The sequence below is a fragment of the Mercenaria mercenaria genome, chromosome 5 (assembly GCF_021730395.1).
Source record: "Mercenaria mercenaria strain notata chromosome 5, MADL_Memer_1, whole genome shotgun sequence".
Classification (NCBI taxonomy): Eukaryota; Metazoa; Mollusca; class Bivalvia; order Venerida; family Veneridae; genus Mercenaria; species Mercenaria mercenaria.
In genome coordinates, this window is record NC_069365.1 from 41,310,762 (window position 1) to 41,330,545 (window position 19,784).

General features: G+C 34.1%; 1 protein-coding gene across 1 annotated transcript in view; it reads left to right on the plus strand.

The window, feature by feature from the left end:
• Positions 1–7,587: 7,587 nt before the first annotated feature.
• Positions 7,588–19,784, plus strand: part of LOC123556998 (heat shock 70 kDa protein 4-like) — a 56,735-nt gene continuing 44,538 nt past the window's right edge. The window contains exon 1 of the mRNA XM_045348160.2: positions 7,588–7,954. Within this exon, the coding sequence (XP_045204095.2) occupies positions 7,848–7,954 (107 nt within the window). The 5' untranslated portion in view covers positions 7,588–7,847. The remainder of the gene's footprint in view (positions 7,955–19,784) is intronic.

Here is a 19,784-nt window from a genome sequence, read left to right on the forward strand (position 1 = left end):
TTATTGCATTCAAAATTGTGAGTCTAAGATCTTGTTGATTGCATTAGTCACTGAATATACTCAATCAAACCGAGTCAGCAATTTTCACTGTTTGCCTTGTTCTCTGTGCTCCGAGGGATGTACTTTTCAGATTTTATTTATAACTGTAATATTACAAAAGTGATAAATGATTCATTTAATAACAACCAATTGACTATTGACAAATTACGATTCCTTTAATGAGATCCAGGTGTAATACAAGATGTTTACTTTACTAACGATGTGCTAATCTAATCACATGACCATTAACAGGATTATCGACAGGTGCTAAAATGATTGCTTGAATAAACTCAACTTTTCACCGGTATAAAACACTTGGTGTTTCTTTATAGCTTTATGTCTAATGTCTCTAAATTGCTTTTTGTACTTTTAGCATGTGTAAATGTTGAGTTCTGCTCAACCCGGGGCTAGAGGGCGTGGGCGGTAGCATGCATTTCCACTACCGTCCATGAACAGGCTCAATCAAACCGAGCCTGCAACATTTTCGTATTTGTCGTGTTGAGCGACCTGTTAAGTTTTCACTTTTTCTATTTGATTGTTCAGTTTCAATCTAATTAATTTCTCTCAGGTCATAATATATGACAACATGAGGTATAACATATATTGCTTAAATAAGTGAGGCAACAAAAAAAAGGAATTGAAACAAATAATCGTTTTCATGTACAATTTAGTAGATGAGAAAAACAAGGATTTCACAGGAATAATGATTATATAAATGGGTGCTGTAATCATATTTGGGCCCTGGACTGTCAATAAATGTTGTTGTTTTTTATAATATATATGTCATCATTATTGACCAAACAAATGCGCCGGATGCCTATGTTTGAACCAGCATTTATTCTTAAAAACATTTACAAAAGAATTAAAATTTATTGGGGGAAATGTCAACGAGTGTGCTGTTGGTTTTCATGTAAACAATATAATTAATATTTTGTGTTGCAGTCTACAAAAAAATTAATCCATAGACACAACTTTTATTTCTTTAACAGCAATTCAATGTAGTCAATTTACCATGGCATCAACAGTAGATTAAGTTTGGACATAAACTTTGAGTTACAGTGTGGTAATGATAAATGTTCTGCTAAGTTGTTAATTATCAAATTTATAAGTGTGCCAGATACTTTCTATTTAATAAAATCAATTATAACTTGAATAATCCATAATTATATAGCCTACACAATAGATATTTATAGTACATGAATAAGGGGGGAGTAAAGACCTAGGGTGTAAAGACCTGGAGGTGTAAAGTCTCAGGGTCTATTGTCCCGGAGGTGTAATATCTTGATACCATGTTTTGTTGCCCATTTACACGGCAAATGGTTTCTGGTTCAATAGCCCCTATGGATAGTAACCACAGATTCCGCTTTATATTGACAAGTACAATACTATGTTCTGGATCTGGATACGTACATTGCAAGGCCTTTCAGCATCGACGCAACGGGAGAGAGTGGGAGACTTCTAGTTTCACTTAAGGACATCTGTTCTGAAGCTGTCCACTGTGTCTATGCACACAGCACTATCTTCCAGTTTGTTCCAGCCTATTATTGTCTTAGGAAAGAAAGAGTTTTTGTATTGCACTGATTTGCATTGCACCGGTATAAAGCATTTGGTGTTCTTTATAGCTTTATTTTCAATAATATTGTTACTGCTAATGTCACTGAATGTTTTTGGTGTTATCTTGCGTTTGTTTGTACGGACAGGGGTTAAATAGTCATGACATGGCAGAGCTGGCACCAGGCCCTCGACCACCTTATAGAAGAATATCAGCCGGTTTGCTTTCCTTCGGTCCAGGAGCTGTGGGAGTTTCTGATCGCGTAGCATTCGGGTGACGCATCCAGCTGCTCTAGTGGTGTCGCCCCCCGTGATGAACCTTGCTGCTTGTCTTTGGACTTTTTATATCTTGTCGTTGTCCTTTTGGTAATAGGGGTCTCATATAATGCTGCTGTATTCTAGGGTTGATCTAACTAGTTAGAGGAAGACTGTTTTTCGGCATGGTACTGGACAGTGTTTAAGTTCCGACGTAGAAAGCCTAGTGTGGAGCTGGGTTTTTTGGTGATTTTGGTGATATTGGAGCTCCATTTCAGATCTTCGGAAATTGTTACTCCAAGGTAAGGGTTTACTAGGGCTTGTTTTATCATTATTATGCTTGTGGCAGTTGGTTCCATAGCCGCTATGGATAGTCAAATAGAAAATGTTAAAACCACAGATTGCCCAGTACGACATAAATGAAAATGTTGCAGGCTCGATTTGATTCAGATTGTTCGTAGCAACAATAGTTACCACTTTACACTGACATGCACTCATTGCTGATTTATTCCTATACTGTTATGAACGAGATTCCATTCTAAGTTTATCCACTGGGACGCAGTTTGTTAGTATTGAAGCTGTTATTGGAACCTCGAGGTACTTTGATAATATTGTAGATATGAACAACCTATATTTTTAGAAATGGTAAAACACATTTCTCAAAACGAATTACAACTTAACAACGCTAATAACTCAGATTTAGAAGCATCATTTTTGGACTTACATTTTACAACAGTGAAGAATAATTTAGAAAAAAAAATGAAAAGAGACGATTCTGATTTTCTACAGATCGTCCAAACTTTTAAAGAAATAAAACGCAAACCTTAAAACACTCTAAAACTTGGTCTTACACACCCTGTATACTATGTGAATGTAGTTTATAAACTACGGATACTTAAATATAATCCTTATTCTAATCAAATATTTGTAAAGTGTGTTACTAAGTGTATCGAAGTTTCCTATTTGATAGTGCGATGACTAGTAAAGTGTATGACTCCGTGGTGCTTTTCTCTAAATCCTACAAAATGGACGGAGGGACTGGAATTTTATCTTGCAACTTGCTTAACCGTGCCTTAAAAGCTAGGTTCTTGGTGCTCTGACTTCAGACAGTTCGTTGAGTACATTGGCGTAATTACACCTAAGATTGACCCTATTGATAAAACGTCACAAGTCCCCGAAATGATGCTTGCAGCAAAGATTGGTCGACTGTGCATAGCCTGTGTATTTAAAATCCTCTGGGTTTGGTTCCTCACTAAATTTGCCACCAGGAAGAAAAACCTTTAACTGCTTTCCAATGCATCTAAGCATAGCACTAGAAAGTACTTTGATTAATTCAAGCAATAACTCTGTTGTTGTTTTTTCAGATTCTTTGGACATTTGATTTTGGAATAATTTTCTGTTTTGCACATCTACAACATCACCGGGTTCCAAGTGCTTTTAAGGGTCAAGAGAGTTTCGGGATTGCAAATAGTCTGCTAAGCTCTGAGCTTCAAATAAGGCAGTAAGCTATTTTATTGATTTTAATTCTTTGGTTTTCTTTAACGATTTCATACTGTGTTGCGTTCAATAACTTTTCATCATCTGTTTTCTTTGAGTTTGAAACCCTTTTACTGACTATTGTCTCATTCTTGGACTGGAAGAGTTCATGGTACATACTGAGCGTGGCCTGAGTCTCTATCTCAGTTTGGGAAGGTGAAGTATCACTACACGATTTTATGTTTGGTCGCGACTCGGTGGTTTCACTGCATGCCTCTAATTCATTTGGGGACAAGGGAATATCACAAGGAGTCTCTGTCACGACCATCAAATGTATCTTTTGGAAGGCATGTTGTACCTTCTGCGACTGTCAATGTCTGATTTGTTTTGGTTTCATTTCTCTGTCCCGGTGAATGACCTTTTCGCTCTCTGTTAATCGATTTAAACTCTTTGCCCGATTTAAATCCTTTCACCCTTTTTTGCTGTTCAACTTTCTATTAATTTCTTGAGCATTTGTAATTCTGTATTTCAGAGTACTGTAACTGGCATTTGATCGTGGCTGAAGAATGTGTGTGTGCGTGTGTGTGTGTGTGTGTGTGTGTGTGTGTGTGTGTGTGTGTGTGTGTGTGTGTTCGGGTTTAACGTCTTTTTCAACAATTTTTTAGTCATATAAACGACGGTGTCCAACTTTATAGTGCTGTCTCACTTGAATATCACGCCGTAGACACGTGGCATGAAACCCCACCAAGTCACATTATACTGACACCGGGCTGACCAGTCCTAGCACTATCCTCTTAATGCTGAGCGCCAAGCGAGGAAGTTACTAGTACCATTTTTACGTCTTTGGTATGACGCGACCGGGGATTGAACCCACGACTCCCGCACTCAAAGCGGACGCTCTACCACTAGGCTACCGAGGTGGTGTATCCACTGGACAACACTAGCACATGGCGGCAAATGTTTTTAATTCTAACACGAGTCCATTTTTTCATGGCACCTTCAGGGAGTTGACATAATTCATTTCCTTTTAAAGCATCTGATGATAGCCCTAATGCCTGACAAAAAGGTCCAGGGAATAAATAAGTCATAAGGGTCACCAACAAGACATTGAACGGTATTGACATGGACCTGAAAATAAACAAACAAAAACAAAAATTATTAATAAGATGACGATACTGTCTGATTTCAAACAGTTGAATGTCAAAAAGAAAATTACTTTCTTATGATTTTCGAGATTTATAGAAATTTTATTGGTTATCCGGAATTCAGACATCCGAATATATGGCAGTGCCCGCTCGGCGAACACACGATTTTCAGACAATTTTAAACGATTTTTGAAAGTAAAACGTCGAAATACAACCAAGAATGATTAAGATTGTTCGCTTGACTCATTTTAAATGTATACAGACCGATGCAAGGGTTTACTATACGTTTATTGAATTTTTCCTGGAAGCTTTTTCAACTCGGAACTAGGTCATTTTCTTCGAGTGAAAAGTTCATATATTATCATTTATAGTTATCAAATAAGTATTTTATTATATTTAAATACTATTTACAAATAAGTATTTTGATTTTTAAAGACCAAATTATCTATATTTTTTGGTATGGACTTTTTACTGAGACTACCGCTTGGAATTCAAATTGTCCAATATGGCGACACGAACACGCCTCGTGACCTCGGCGCGTTTCATGTGTCTCTGAACTTTGAATGCAAATGCGGTGGGGTAAATATAGATGGATTTTAATAATTTAAACATCATTAAAAAACTTATAAAACGTAGTTTTTGGTGGAATAACTCCTTATTTTATATACCTTGTGGTTTGGCAACAAATCTAACAAGACTTTACAGCTTTATACTTTTTTCTAGGTCAATTTTACGGAAGTAACGCCATTGGGAAGCTCATTCTTTTCTCTGATTGGATTACATTACCTCATAAATGGCAAGGTTACCGCATCTTTCAATGAAAACACACTCCGTCATAAACATGTGTCCACCATAAACAGCCGCGCGTAGATGTGAAAAATACCGATTATTATCAATAATTGGTATTTAATAAATTAATTAACATACTTATTGTTAATGGATTTTCTTCAAGTTTGCAGCTTTTGAAAGATATTTTTTTTGGGTGGGGCTAGGACCTGGTATATACATGTCAGCTTTCTTTAAGTTGACAAACAATCAATATAGATTTCGATATTAATTCATGTGTCATTGGATGAAGAAATATAAAACAATAACAAGCATCAATATCTCATTTATACCATGTGAGCACTAAAACATAGCAATATCACTTGGTTATCCAAATTAAAAACTCAGTTGCATGCATAACAATCAAATTAGCTTGAACCAGGAATGTGGAATTTGGCAAACCCACAAATGTTGGCTCAAAGTCAAAGACGGTTTTCGCCGTGACATGGCTCAAATGAAATGAATAAATAACATGTTCTTATCATACAGACAACAACCTTTTCTTACAACTCGAAAGTATATTTTGATATATTTTTTTAATGTTGTGTTTATTTCTTCGTTACCAGAAATGTACCACAAGCGTCTAGAATTTCTGCACTCGGGTACAAATGCGCACTTAATAAAAAATTCAAGAGACACTTGCTGTACATCCTTTCGTGATGGCCAAGTGAAATGCCAAGGTCGCCTTGTTGCAGCCATGAAATTCACAAACAGAGAGTCATCACAAGTTTTTTTTTCAATAATACCTGGACCCGTACCAACTGTCCTGGTACGCAATTGCAACATATTCACCGACACTGTAATTCTCATTGTTTATAATCATATCATTTTCGAACTCATTTTCATCGTCTATTTCTGCTTCCAGTCTCTTTCTCTTTTTTTATTTTTTCTCCTTTTCTACTAACATGTCATTGTGAATTTCTTTTAGTAGACCTTTTTTTCTGATTCTAAATGTAATTTTCTCATGGACAGTCCCCCCTTTTGCGTCTTTCATGACTTTATTTCTGTCTGCAGAGGACATTTGAGAAAGCCATTTCATCATGTCATTGCGATTTCTTTTCAGCAACTGTATTGAGGAGTGGTGGTGCATAGATGCATTTTTGACTAGAATCCAAGTTTTGTAACGTTTAACAATACTGCTAGTAAAAACTGCCCTGTCATAATTACCTTCAAAGGATCCCACGCACACTTTCTCCAGCACGTAAATGTGAAACGTATTGTAATACATATTATCAAAAGCAGGTTACCAGAGACAATTGAGGAGTAACGTCGGTTACCAAAAATATACAGGGGTTACCAATATTGTCAGGTTGTGCATGGGTGTACTTTTCTGGCCATACTTAAAACGCGATGCTAAAACAATACAGATCTGTTCAAAGGTGTTTAAAAGTGTGCAGTTATTCTAGTTATTCTTATTATTTAGGTATTTTTATAACAAAAAAAAATACCAGTTTCGACATTTAACATTTAAAGGATTTACATTGACATTGTAGATTTAAAAATATCTTTGAAGAGAGGATTTATATTCTTTGAATGAAATTTAGAAATGATACTGATTGAATATAAATTTTTGGACTATTCTTGAATATCGTAATTGGATTTTATTACTAGTAAACATTTCGAGGTACTAAATTTGGAATTAATACTGATTGGATTTATTTTTTTACTATTCTTGAATAGTATTATTGGATTTTACTGCTAGTAAACATTTTCAAGGTATCTAAATTGTTACTTATCAATATTAACTTTGTTATAGTTAATAGCTGATGGTTTATTTTTCTGATACCTTAAGTATTTTAAATAACAAGCAGTTGTTACCCTTAGACGTAACAGTACTTCAAAAAGTAATTGGTTGATATGTAGTCTTATTATGCAGAATATGTAGGTGAAAGGTTTATGTGCAAAGCACTGTGCATTGTTAGACTCCTGCTTCTCCCTAATTAACTTTTGCCACCAAGCCAAATACGGTAATATTTTGGAAAAGTCCATATTTTCGCGAACCCATGTTTCACTGTTAGCTGTGTATTGACTACAGAGTATTATAATTGACAGATATTGGATATAGTTAATGGGGATTAAGAAAACATAGAAATACATGATAACTGTATGCTTTATTTCTTTGAAATATCTGTGTTTAGTTGATTTCTGCTGAATCTAAGGAAAACTGTCTCCGACCGGCTTGCGAAAAGTCCTAAAACTAGCATCTGTCACCTAACTCGTTAGCGTTACGGAAAGATAACTGGAACGGAGTTTAGCTATGCTTTTTCTACCAATGAAATCGTCCAAATAACTTAACCTCTGACGGCGAAAATCGGAAGGCGTCGAACTTTCACGCGTGTTTACATCTTTCCAAGAAGTTCTCGAACGTTCGCAATCATACTCTTCGATATCTAAATAAAGATACACATCACATGTTTGCTCAATATTAGCTTCTGTATCTTCTACTTAAAACGGAACAAAATAATTTCTGTTTGCGGCTGAAACTTGTAACCGGCACATTTTCTTTCCCTTCCAAGGCTTTTGTTATTTTTCCTGCCGACGGCGAGGAGGTAAAAAATGTCGGTTGTCGGTCTTGATGTTGGGAGTTATACCTCGTATGTAGGAGCTGCAGCGGGAGGTGGAATTGAAACCATCGCAAATGAGTACAGTGACAGATGTACTCCGTAAGTGATAAAGATTTTACAGATTTTTTTTCAGATTTTAGAAGGCCATAAAGAAAGGGAGTGTTGATCATAAATTATATGTGTGAATCATTTTAGTTGTGTTGCTTTAGGGTATGTCTGTCTTATTACAATTGATTGTATATGCGCTTGTCATGATGTGTATTTTTTGGAAGTGTCAACAGGTTGCATTCTAGCAATCTGTTTATCGGATGCATGGCTTCCAGTGATCAGTTTGGTTATGAGCAGTGTATTTAATGAACTAATTTCCATTTCGCCATTTTTACAATAATGTCTGCAGGCATGTTGCACTTGGTGTAAAAAAATCAACTTTTGCCAATCAGTTTGGGATTTGGTGGACTTTTTCTCTTGCTATTCCTGCATCAGATGGTAATTTTTTAACCTTTAATGACATGCCGTTGAATGTCAGACGGTTTGACCCCTTGACAGTTTGACCCCTTAAATTTTTTTACCAAAGATGACACCTTGACCCCTTAGTGACACTTTGACCCCTATTTTCAGTGACACCTTGACCCCTACTTTTTTTTTATTTGACACTTTGACCCCTTAGATTTTTTGTGGCTAGGGGTATATTTTTCTGCAGTTTAATTTCTTAATGTGCATGTAAGTCATTGATAAAAGCTGTATTGATGGACTTGTACAAGTTCTAGGCTATGAGTAGGTGACAAAGTATGGTTTATGAGTGTTGGTATTATTAACAATGATGTTTCACAAACGTTTGCAGTTATCTAAGAAATTATTTAGATGAAATTACTAATCATGTTAGTAATTAGATATAAATAACTTCATTTACTAATTGAAATAATAAAATAACTCTCTGTTCGAAACTTCTCATTTACTGGTATACTACTTTATTCATAAATGTACATTTTTATAAATAAATACAAGTAACGCTACACTATTTACATGAAACAGAAAACATAAATACAAAACATTATACAAAAGACAGAAGACTGTAAAACATAAAAATCAAACAAAAGACAACAAAGACACAAATAAGAAAAATACATCACATAAAACATAAAATACATTGAATAAGTACACTTTATACACAATTTACATGAAATAGACAACATAAATATAAAACATAAATTGTAACATAAATATAAAACATTATACAAAAGACAGAATACTGTAAAACAGAAAAGTCAAACAAAAGACAACAAAGACACAAATAAGAAAAATACATCACATAAAACATAAAATACATTGAATAAGCACACTTTTTACACAATTTACATGAAACAGACAATATAAATATTAAACATTATACAAAAGACAGAATACTGTAAAACAGAAAAGTCAAACAAAAGACAACAACGACACAAATAAGAAAAATACATCACATAAATCATAAAATACATTGAATAAGTACACTTTGTACACTATTTACATGAAACAGACAACATAAATATTAAACATTATACAAAAGACAACAAAGACACAAATAAGAAAAATACATCACATAAAACATAATACACTTTGTACACTATTTACATGATGAGCACTGGTCAGTCTATTATTAAGCACTGGCACTGTTTTTTCAATTTAATTGAGTTTTAGATTTACATACGGCCATAGATCTCACCAACCCGGGCAAGAAAGTCTTCACACACGATGTCATGGTCATCGTACTTGTCCCAAAGCTCGCCAATACGATTGTCCATTGACACATACACTTGACGACGGTTTCTGATCACTGCCTGTTGAGAGACAAGAGCAACAGTGATTGATACCAACTTTCCTTCCTGATGAAGAAGTGGAACTAGCACAAAGAATGGGAGCGTGCTGCGTCCAGCTTTCTGGTTGAGGCGCCGGTGCCAACCCTCACAGTCGTTGTTTGTGTGTACAGGCTGCCTGTAGACACTCCACTCGTCGCCCGTCCACAAACTTGAGCACAACCACTGGTCCCAGACGTATTGGAAGAGATCCTCACTGGCTGCGAGCTGGTCATGGCGCGGTCCCTCAGACGTTGGAACGCTCTCTCGATGTCCCGACCCGGTAGAAAAGGAAGAGCAAGTAGCTTGCTTATCAGCTGATGAACGGTTGTCCTGTTCTGGTAACTTTTGGTGAGACCGTGCTCCTTCACATGACGAATGATGGACAGTATCAAAGAAGTTGTATCAGTATATAAATGTGTGTAAGGTTATTGAATTATTATGATTAATTAAATCACTTTATTGTTTTGCTCACATTTTCTGTAAAGTTAATTCACTATCTTCGAACTTTTGAATATATTCAACTTAGATAAAAAAAAAACATTTTGATTTTAAGGAATTTTCATAAAAAATTAGCCCGATAACCTTTAACAACATACTAGTACATTTCAATTAATATACAGTACCTACTAGTTACATGTTGTGAAGGTGAGACCCCATTAGGTAACATGCTTATTGTATTGTACCTAGATTAGAGTAATTAGGGGCACACTTCAGTTTACAGTGCAGTGTAATCCAATTATCACACCTCAGTAAGTTTTTAATCCAATCACCACCCTATTGATGGAGTTCAAGTATGCCTTTAAACAATAAATTAAATGATAGATAAATTTGATAATCTGTTTAAGAATAATTGTAATTGATGTTATTTTTGAATAATTTTATATTTGAAATTAGTTTAATATTGAAATATCATTTTTATGAAAATACATTGAAAAATTGATAAACGTGAAATAAAATGCTATTATAATAAGTGTTAGACTTTAATTGTTCAAATCTTATTAGTGAAATTTTACACTCCACAAAATATATATTCATTTACATTAATAGTGCGATCAATTCGTAACAGAAAATGCCAAAATACTTCAGAAAATGGGAAAAGCACCAAAATAGGCACAGCTATTTATTAAAGCATTAAAAACATTTTTTTCATGGGACCCATTTGATATCTGTCAAGATGGCCGATATGGCGGCCATTTTCCAAAATGGCCGCCAAAACTCAATATTTACCTTAGAAGATTCTAATGAAATGTCATTATATTTACATTCACCCCCAAAATGCACTAAATATAAATGTATATAATAAAATAAATCCTAAATTTGCATCAAATGCAAAAATAACAATTCAAATGTTGTTAGTTTCTTTCTGTTTCCTTGGTAACGGCTAAAATCTAACCTTTAAAACTTAGTTTAATATTATCATTGTGTAGTTTTCATATTTTAAAGAATATTTTGTTTTAATATATGTAATTTATATTATTTCACTTGAATTCCCTCCACAGCAGCATATTGAAACATTGTTGTTATTCCCTTACCAGTATTTAGCCAGATGGGGCTTATGGGTTGCCCCTGTATGCATGTCAATACGTCAGCCATGCAGAGTGGGATACTGCAATAACTTTGAAACTACAGCAGAATTTTTCGTGATTCATGGTACATGAATAGATGGCAATGCAGAGAATGCCAATGTCATTTAAATTTGTTCCTATGGCAACAAATGTTGTTGCTATGGCAATAAATAGTGCACGAATATGACACAAAGTGTCATCCTGCATTTCTTCAAAACAAGGAGAGATTGTTTCTTGAGAAATTTTACATAGACAGAGGGACAAATTGAGAACATGCTTGTTATCTTATTTTCTCCTCTTGTACATCATTTTGTCCGTCTGTATGTCTGTCCATCATTTGCAAATGGCGGATTCTTCAATAACTTCAAAATTGCAAATTCTAAAGATTTCTTTATGAAACCTTGTTTATAGATGGTAAGTAATATGGAGAATGTGAAGGTCAATTAACTTAGTTGCTATATAAAATTGTGGTTCCTATGACACCAAGTACGACAACTACCCCTTTCAGTTGGGACTTCGAAATGCAAGACTAGATTATAGTGACGGACTAGTAGGATCAAATGAAACAATGTTCCTTTTTTTGCACCCGCAGTCACAATGTCTGCGTAATAAATTGCTAACTGTGTAACAAAGAAGAGTAAGGCTGAAAATATAAAAGTTGCTTTCATGGACAACACTTAGTAACTATTCTGTGAAATATATTACTCTGAACAGTGAGCTGAAATCTGAAATAAGGTACATGTCAGATATTCTTGTCAGTACACACAAGCACGAGATTGTCGACAACTTTAGTTAACTTGCATAAGGCAGTGCAGAGCATTTCAGCACGTTTGACAAATTACGTCTTCCTCGACAGACTTTATCGAGGTTGCTAATGCACTTGAGGAGCTATTGGTACGAGACTCGGGTACTTGAGACAAAAACTATTGGAAAGGTTCCAATATATCAAAGATCTCTCTGGTCAGCCTTATTTATCTTGACTAGGAATTTGAGGAAAGTGATAGAACACCCGACACCCATATGTGCCCGACCTAATGGGCAACCTTTTTTAGTATGTTCAAGAGGTGTAGCAGATGATGCAGGAATGCACATTATAGCCCTAATCTTTATGTGAACAGATGGTTGATCAAGCTACTTGACATGTTTTGCTGTAAAGAAGAGTATCGAAAGCCTCCATTTATACCCCAGAAATATAATACGAACAGTTTGCTTGTAGGAAGATGTAGAAAATGCATTTAAAAGCTTGATTCACCGGTAAGCGCGAGCTGTACTGGTTAGTTTTGTTTGACAAGACAGTGTTATTCTTACATTGGACTGCTTAAACTGGAAGTACAAATGGTAAATAGATAATATTAATTTATACCCCCGTTACACTAAGCTACGTTCCCACTACGTTGTAAAAATTAGCAGGACACAGTAAGAACTTGTACAATGTAGAAGAAATACAGTAGACTCCGATAAGAACATGATAATTAATAATTATGGTCTCCATGAGTGTAGAGAACGCGGTCGAATTTTGGACATCAGGTCCCAAACAAATTCCTTTATAATATATTTTTCGATCACTCATACTACCGATAATTCGAATAAATTTAGTCAGTCCTGATGGGTTCCAGTTACCGAAGTTCGTATGTATTTATAATTAATTAATTTACAATTGTTGTAAAGTTCTGTACAGGACTGTTGCCATTATAAACATTCTTGATATGCCAGTTACCATTATATACTTAATTTTGATTCATATAAATGCATTATGACTTTTCTTCTGCTTAATAGCACATTTTATCCAAGGGAGACAACTTTTTTCATTTTTGTTGGAAGAGCTGTATTTTTGTTAATATAATATGTTTGGATTTATTCAGGCAGGTGGTTTTAGCTTATAATACTGATGACTGTAAGTGTCAATAGAAATTTTATATATAATATTATGTATTTTTGAAAATATATAATATATGGCGGCCATCTTGGATTTTTCGGCCATATTGGATTTTTCGGAGTGGGTCTCATGCTCATTTTTAGTATTTTGCCCTAAAGTAGTTATGTACCAAGTTTCATGCTTTTCCCATTTTCTGAAGTATTTTTTCACCATTTTACTGTACTATAATAAATCAACAAACACATCCTTGATATTCTATCTATTCTGACTGCAATAACTACAATACTATTATACTTAGTAAATCTTATAATATCATTTTGCATATATTTATCATTGACATTTTTTAATGCAACAAAACATGTTATAATGTACAATTATATAAACACTGCTTTGTGTGATAAAATATGTCCTTGGGTTGTCCAACAACTCTTATAATATTTATAGCTTAGTGGAAAATAATTGCACTTATTCCAACATCTTACCAAACATAGCCAAATGTGTGTAATTCCGACAAACATCTCAAATGAATAAGTCAGATTCAATTTATTATGAGTAAACAGAACATTAATCAGACAATGCAGTCCAGATACACAAATGAATTTACAAAATGCAATATCAGTTTGACTCAGTTAGATATTAATGTAACCATGGTAATATAGAGATATAGAGCTAACATTTTACACTTACCTGACTGACATGTTCTATGAGTCTACCTTTATCTTATAATTACTTGCAAATTAGCCCACTTACATAAAATTGAAATCAGTGATTTCTTTGATTCAAAGTCATTCTATATTTTAATACAGCATTTATACTTACCATTTATATATCATTATCACCTTTTTACATATTCTTTGATGTGTCTTGTGATGTCAAAATCTTCAAATAATGTGATTAAAATTGTATTATTTTCTGATGTCTGTTCCTTTTAAAACACTAAAATAATGTTAAATATTTGAGCCAGAATATCTGTCAATATTCAACAAAAACTGTAAAAGCTAACTATAGATACTGCACATTGACATATAACATGTAAATTTTTCAATTAAACCAAGCAAATAAAAAAAAAATTAGGGGTCAAAGTGTCACTATGAAAAAATTGAAAATAGGGGACAAAGTGTCAAGGGGTCAAGGTGTCATCTTATTTTATTAGGGGTCAAAATGTCAAGGGGTCAAAACGTCTTGCTACCCATGCCGTTCTTGAGTTATGAAATTTAAAGCAACTGCTGGTATTGTGCGTTGCGGACACTACATACATTTATGTTATACTCATATAATCTGGTCAAAAATAGACATGTTTAACATATACCATTATTTCTAAGCTAGTCCTTGCATTTGGTAAAAGAAAAAAACAATATTTCTGTCCTTCATGAACTTTTATTTTGAAAAACGACTTATTAGTTAACAACTGAATGACTGCCAAATTTTGTGTTAAAAATACATTAATAGACAGTTTTCTCTAAAATATAGTCCAGCAAGTATTATTAAATGTTATTTCATACACTTAAAACTTTGATACATACTTCATCAGAAAGAGCCATTTATTTTAACGTGAGTTTGAAATGCAATGCCATATAAATAGAATACGAAAAGGTATAAAAACGTTGCGGACAGTACATAATTGCATTATTGAATTCAAAAGTAATTCCATGGTTTAATGTCACTGTCAATGAGATAATTGAATAACATTGTTCACTGAAAGTTAAATAGTAAGCTTCTGTATGAAAAATTAGCCATGTTTATGATAAGTTTACCGATCAGTATGTTGGCAAAAATATTTTGTAAGGTAAACAGGCCAAAAATTTGTGATATCTTCCAAACAGCAGTGTTTATCTTTGCTATATTTGATGCATGGACATTAGAATATTTGTTTCAGAAGGACTTTTATAGATAAAACAAACTGTAACTCTAAAACAAATTCCAACTTGGCATTTAAGAAAACGTTGCGGACACTACACATAATAATTAGTGTGCTTTCCTGCCAAGCCGGAATATAAAAATCTAAACAAGAATGTTTTAAAAGATATTCAAGTATTAATTACATGTTTAAATCCTCAATTGCTTTGTTTTATATTAAATTGTTTGAATAGTGTAAATAGAATACAGCTAAAGCTTGTGCTAGTGGATGTTAGCTTTCAATGCCTGGAACGATCCCTTTTTTGAGAATTCGCTTTACTAAATTTTAATAATGGAAGAACAGACTTACTTTACTGAAATAGAAATGTTGCCTAGCTTGTATGGTAACCAAATCTTTACATAATTACTTGAAACGTGTCCTCTCCAAAAGAGTTTCCAATGGAAATCAGAATTTATAAAGACCAAAAGAAGTATATATATGTATAGTAATTCTGTAGAAACATATAAATTCTCTGAATAATAACATTTAAATTCTCTCAATAATAACAAAAGTAAAAGTAAAATATTTCAGTTATGACAATTCTATCACAACCTCTTTCAAAATAAACAAAGTGTGGAACATTCTCTTTCCGAAACTGTTCATTATTCCCAAGCTGAAAATACATGGCTGTATAGCAATAAGAAAAAATCATTTCAGAACAGCTATTTTCAAAAAGTAGTAAAACTGGTTAACTTGTTTGTAACAAGAAATTAACAGTAACAAACTAACAGAATAGAACTTGAAGTCAGTTTATAAATATCTGCATCTGTCAATAGTTTGACAACACTTCAGTTCTGTCTAGCTTTCAGTGACTACATTAAAAATTATCAGTACCAAAACACAAAATAATATCTCCTGTTTTTGCTCTTGGAGGATAATGTTGGTTGGTTCAAAACTTCTTTAACATTTCTTCAATAAGATCTTGGTTCCTTTCGAAAACTGGCTAGATTTTATCATGGGTTCTAGAGTTACTGCACCTGAAAGGGGCAAAATTTTCTATTTTGGCCCTTTAAGCCATAATTATAGTGGTTTCATTTATGCTTTGATTCGATACAGACTTACACAGAATGTTTATCTTGATGATCTCTAGGCCAAGTTAGAAACTGGGTCATGTTGGGTCAAAAACTAGATCACAAGGTTAGATCAAAGGAAAAGCATGTTAACGCCTTAGAGGCCATATTTATGACCCTATCTTTATGAAACTTGGTCAGAATTTTTATCTTGATGATTCCTAGGCCAGGTTCGAAACTGGGTCATGTTGGGTCAAAAACTAGGTCACCCACTCAAATCAAAGGAGAGACCACATTTATGGATCATCTTCATGAAACTTGGTCAGGATGTTTATCTTGATGATTCCAAAGCCAAGTTTAACAGGTGAGCGATATAGGGTCATCATGACCCTCTTGTTATGGTGTGTAATTTTAAAAAATGCTTCTTTAGTACTATATAAATGTCATGCATGTCATTTGTTTATTTATTACCTCCCTTCAATATGATAAAATATTTCATTATATTTTTAGCTCACCTGTCACGTACTGACAGGGTGAGCTTTTGTGATCGCTTCAAGTGTGCATGTGTACAAGTACAAAGTTAAAGGTTTCTTCTATGTTAGCTTATATACATGTCTAGGGTTGGATACTGGTTCCCGGTATCGGTACCATACCGAGTAATCACTTCGAAAAGTACCGGTATATACCATTTCATAAAGAACCGGTTCCGATTTCGATATTTCCATATAAGTAATTAAACAAAATAATTACCAAATCTGCGGTAAAAGAAAAGAGGAAAACTAGAGATGCTTTTGAGAAGAGCGCATGTCTCCCACAACTGCCCCTATGAACAAGAGTTGTCCGTAAGACAGCCAAGCTCGACTCTTCAAAATATTGTCCCAGAAGCAGGAAAATATTACCCAAAAAGGTTAAATATCAAAAGAGTTTTAAGTTCAAAAGGGGACATAATTCGACCAAAATGCATATCAGAGTTATGGGACTGTTGCTATCAACTAGTTTTATAACCCCAAAGGCACATGTGAAGTTTCAATTCAATATCTGCATTAGTTTTGGAGATAGTAACTTTCATATAAAAAATAAGTTTCAAATCTATATGCCTTTTAGTAATAGCTGTATGTACTTGCATGCTAAACTTTAACCAGGATTTTCTAAGTCAAAAGGGGGGCATAATTTGCAAAAAATACATGTCAGAGTTATGGGACTTACATGTAACCCAGTGAGGTTGGCAATTGACCTAGAAAAAGAAAAAAATAAGTTTCAAATCTATATGCCTTTTAGTAATAGCTGTATGTACTTGCACGCAAAACTTTAACCAGGATTTTCTAAGTCTAAAAGGTGGCATAATTTGGCAAAAATGAAGGTCAGAGTTATTGGACTTGCTGCTATCAACTAGTTTTATAACCCAGAAGACACATGTGAAGTTTCAAGTCAATATCTGCATTAGTTTTGGAGATAGTAACTTTCATGTAAAACTTCAACCAGAATTTTCTATGTCAAAAAGGGGGCATAATTTGCAAAAAATACATGTCAGAATTATGGGACTTGACCCAGTGAAGTTGGTAATTGATCTAGAAAAAGAAAAAATAAGTTTCAAATCTATATGCCTTTTAGTATTAGCTGTATGTACTTGCACGCAAAACTTTAACCAGAATTTTCTAAGTCCAAAAGGGGGCATAATTTGGCCAAAATGAAGGTCAGAGTTATGGAACTTGCCGCTATCAACTAGTTTTATAACCCCGAAGACACGTGAAGTTTCAAGTCAATACCTGCATAAGTTCCTTCAATAATTTGTGTCATTTTTGTTGTAACGAGCTATTTATAACTTCTTTGAATATTCATAAAGTTTAGTTCCTTTTTTTTGCAAATAACATGCCTAATGAGGACTTAGGATTTATGGTATAATCCAGCAAAGGCCAGTATTAAATATGTATACTCATGTAATTTGATTGAAAAAAAATGTCAAAAATCAGAAAAGCAGGATAGATTTAAGCATATTAGGTCTGTTGCGGACACTACAAAACGTTGCGGACACTACAAAATCTTTTGCAAGTTAAAATGCTGTTCAACTGTATCTTCAAATGTCAATACCGTAGATACCCATGTATAATGCGCAGTTTTTTGACCCCCGGGACCACCCCCGAATCGTGGGTGCGCATAATACACAGGTATAGACAATTTTCCAACTTCAAAACAAGTTTGTTACCGATGTTTGCCATTTTGGTAAAGGGAAACTACCCCCCGCGCTTACTGTCTCCGCTAAAATCTAAGATTGCCGTTACGTTCCGTAAAAGATCGAATTGTTTATTTTTCTTTCAAACAAAATTAATTTCATATAAATTTAAAAGTATTTTGACGAAAGAAATGTTTATAATTCACAAAAATTATGTTACTAATTAAAGATCGAGAATTATCTTTAACCGAGATCAAACTGTGAACAACATAATTGACACGAGGTGACACGTTGATTGCCGGTAATTACTGGCTTTATGATCGTGACAAAAAGACTATCACACCTCTTGTTACCAGTTTAAATTGAGAAGCTCATGTCATTTTGAAAGATACCATTCCGAAATATTGAATCAGCTGCTATTTATTTATTCAAAATAGTGAATTAAAAAAGGTAAAACAACAAATATAACAATAATTTACTGGTTTTATTTTCGAGAAAACAAAAATCGATAGTACCGTGAGACCGATGCTGCTCTCCGCCGTGGAGATAAAATTTATTACTGGTGTCGATGTAAACTCTACTTTCGTTTTCCATCCACCTCAAAATTGACCAAAATTTTTTTTTTTTTTTTTTTTCCCAGGATTTTGGACTAAGATCGGGGGTGCGCATTATACACGGGTGCGCATTATACACGGGTATCTACGGTACTAATAAAACTAGTTTGAAAACACTACTCATGGTTTCATCTTGGACCCTAAGTAATACAAACTAATATACGTATTTAATATTCTTCTCGACAAAAGCTGCAAGGCTTCTTAGCAAGTTTTATGTTATAGCCCTGTTTCATTTTTAGCTCATCTGATTTTTTGAAAAAAAATGATGAGTTATTGTCATCACTTGAGCGGTTGTCGGCGTCGGCGTCGGCGTCGGCGTTGCCTGGTTAAGTTTTATGTTTAGGTCAGCTTTTCTCCTAAACTATCAAAGCTATTGCTTTGAAACTTGGAAGACTTGTTCACCATCATAAGCTGACCCTGTATAGCAAGAAACATAACTCCATCTTGCTTTTTGCAAGATTTATGGCCCCTTTTGTACTTAGAAAATATCAGATTTCTTGGTTAAGTTTTATGTTTAGGTCAGCTTTTATCCTAAACTATCAAAGCTATTGCTTTAAAACTTGCAACACTTGTTCACCATCATAAGCTGACCCTGTACAGCAAGAAACATAACTCCATCCTGCTTTTTGCAAGATTTATGGCCCCTTTTAGACTTAGAAAATATCAGATTTCTTGGTTAAGTTTTATGTTTAGGTCAACTTTTTCTCTTAAACTGTCAAAGCTATTGCTTTGAAACTTGCAACACTTGTTCACCATCATAAGCTGACCCTGTACAGCAAGCAACATAACTCCATCCTGCTTTTTGCAATAATTATTGCCCCTTTTGGACTTAGAAAATCATTTTCTTGGTTGAGTATTATGTTTAAGGCAACTTTTCTCATAAACTATCAATGCTATTGCTTTAAAACTTGCAACAGTTTTTCACAATCATAAGTGGACACTGTACATCAAGAAACATA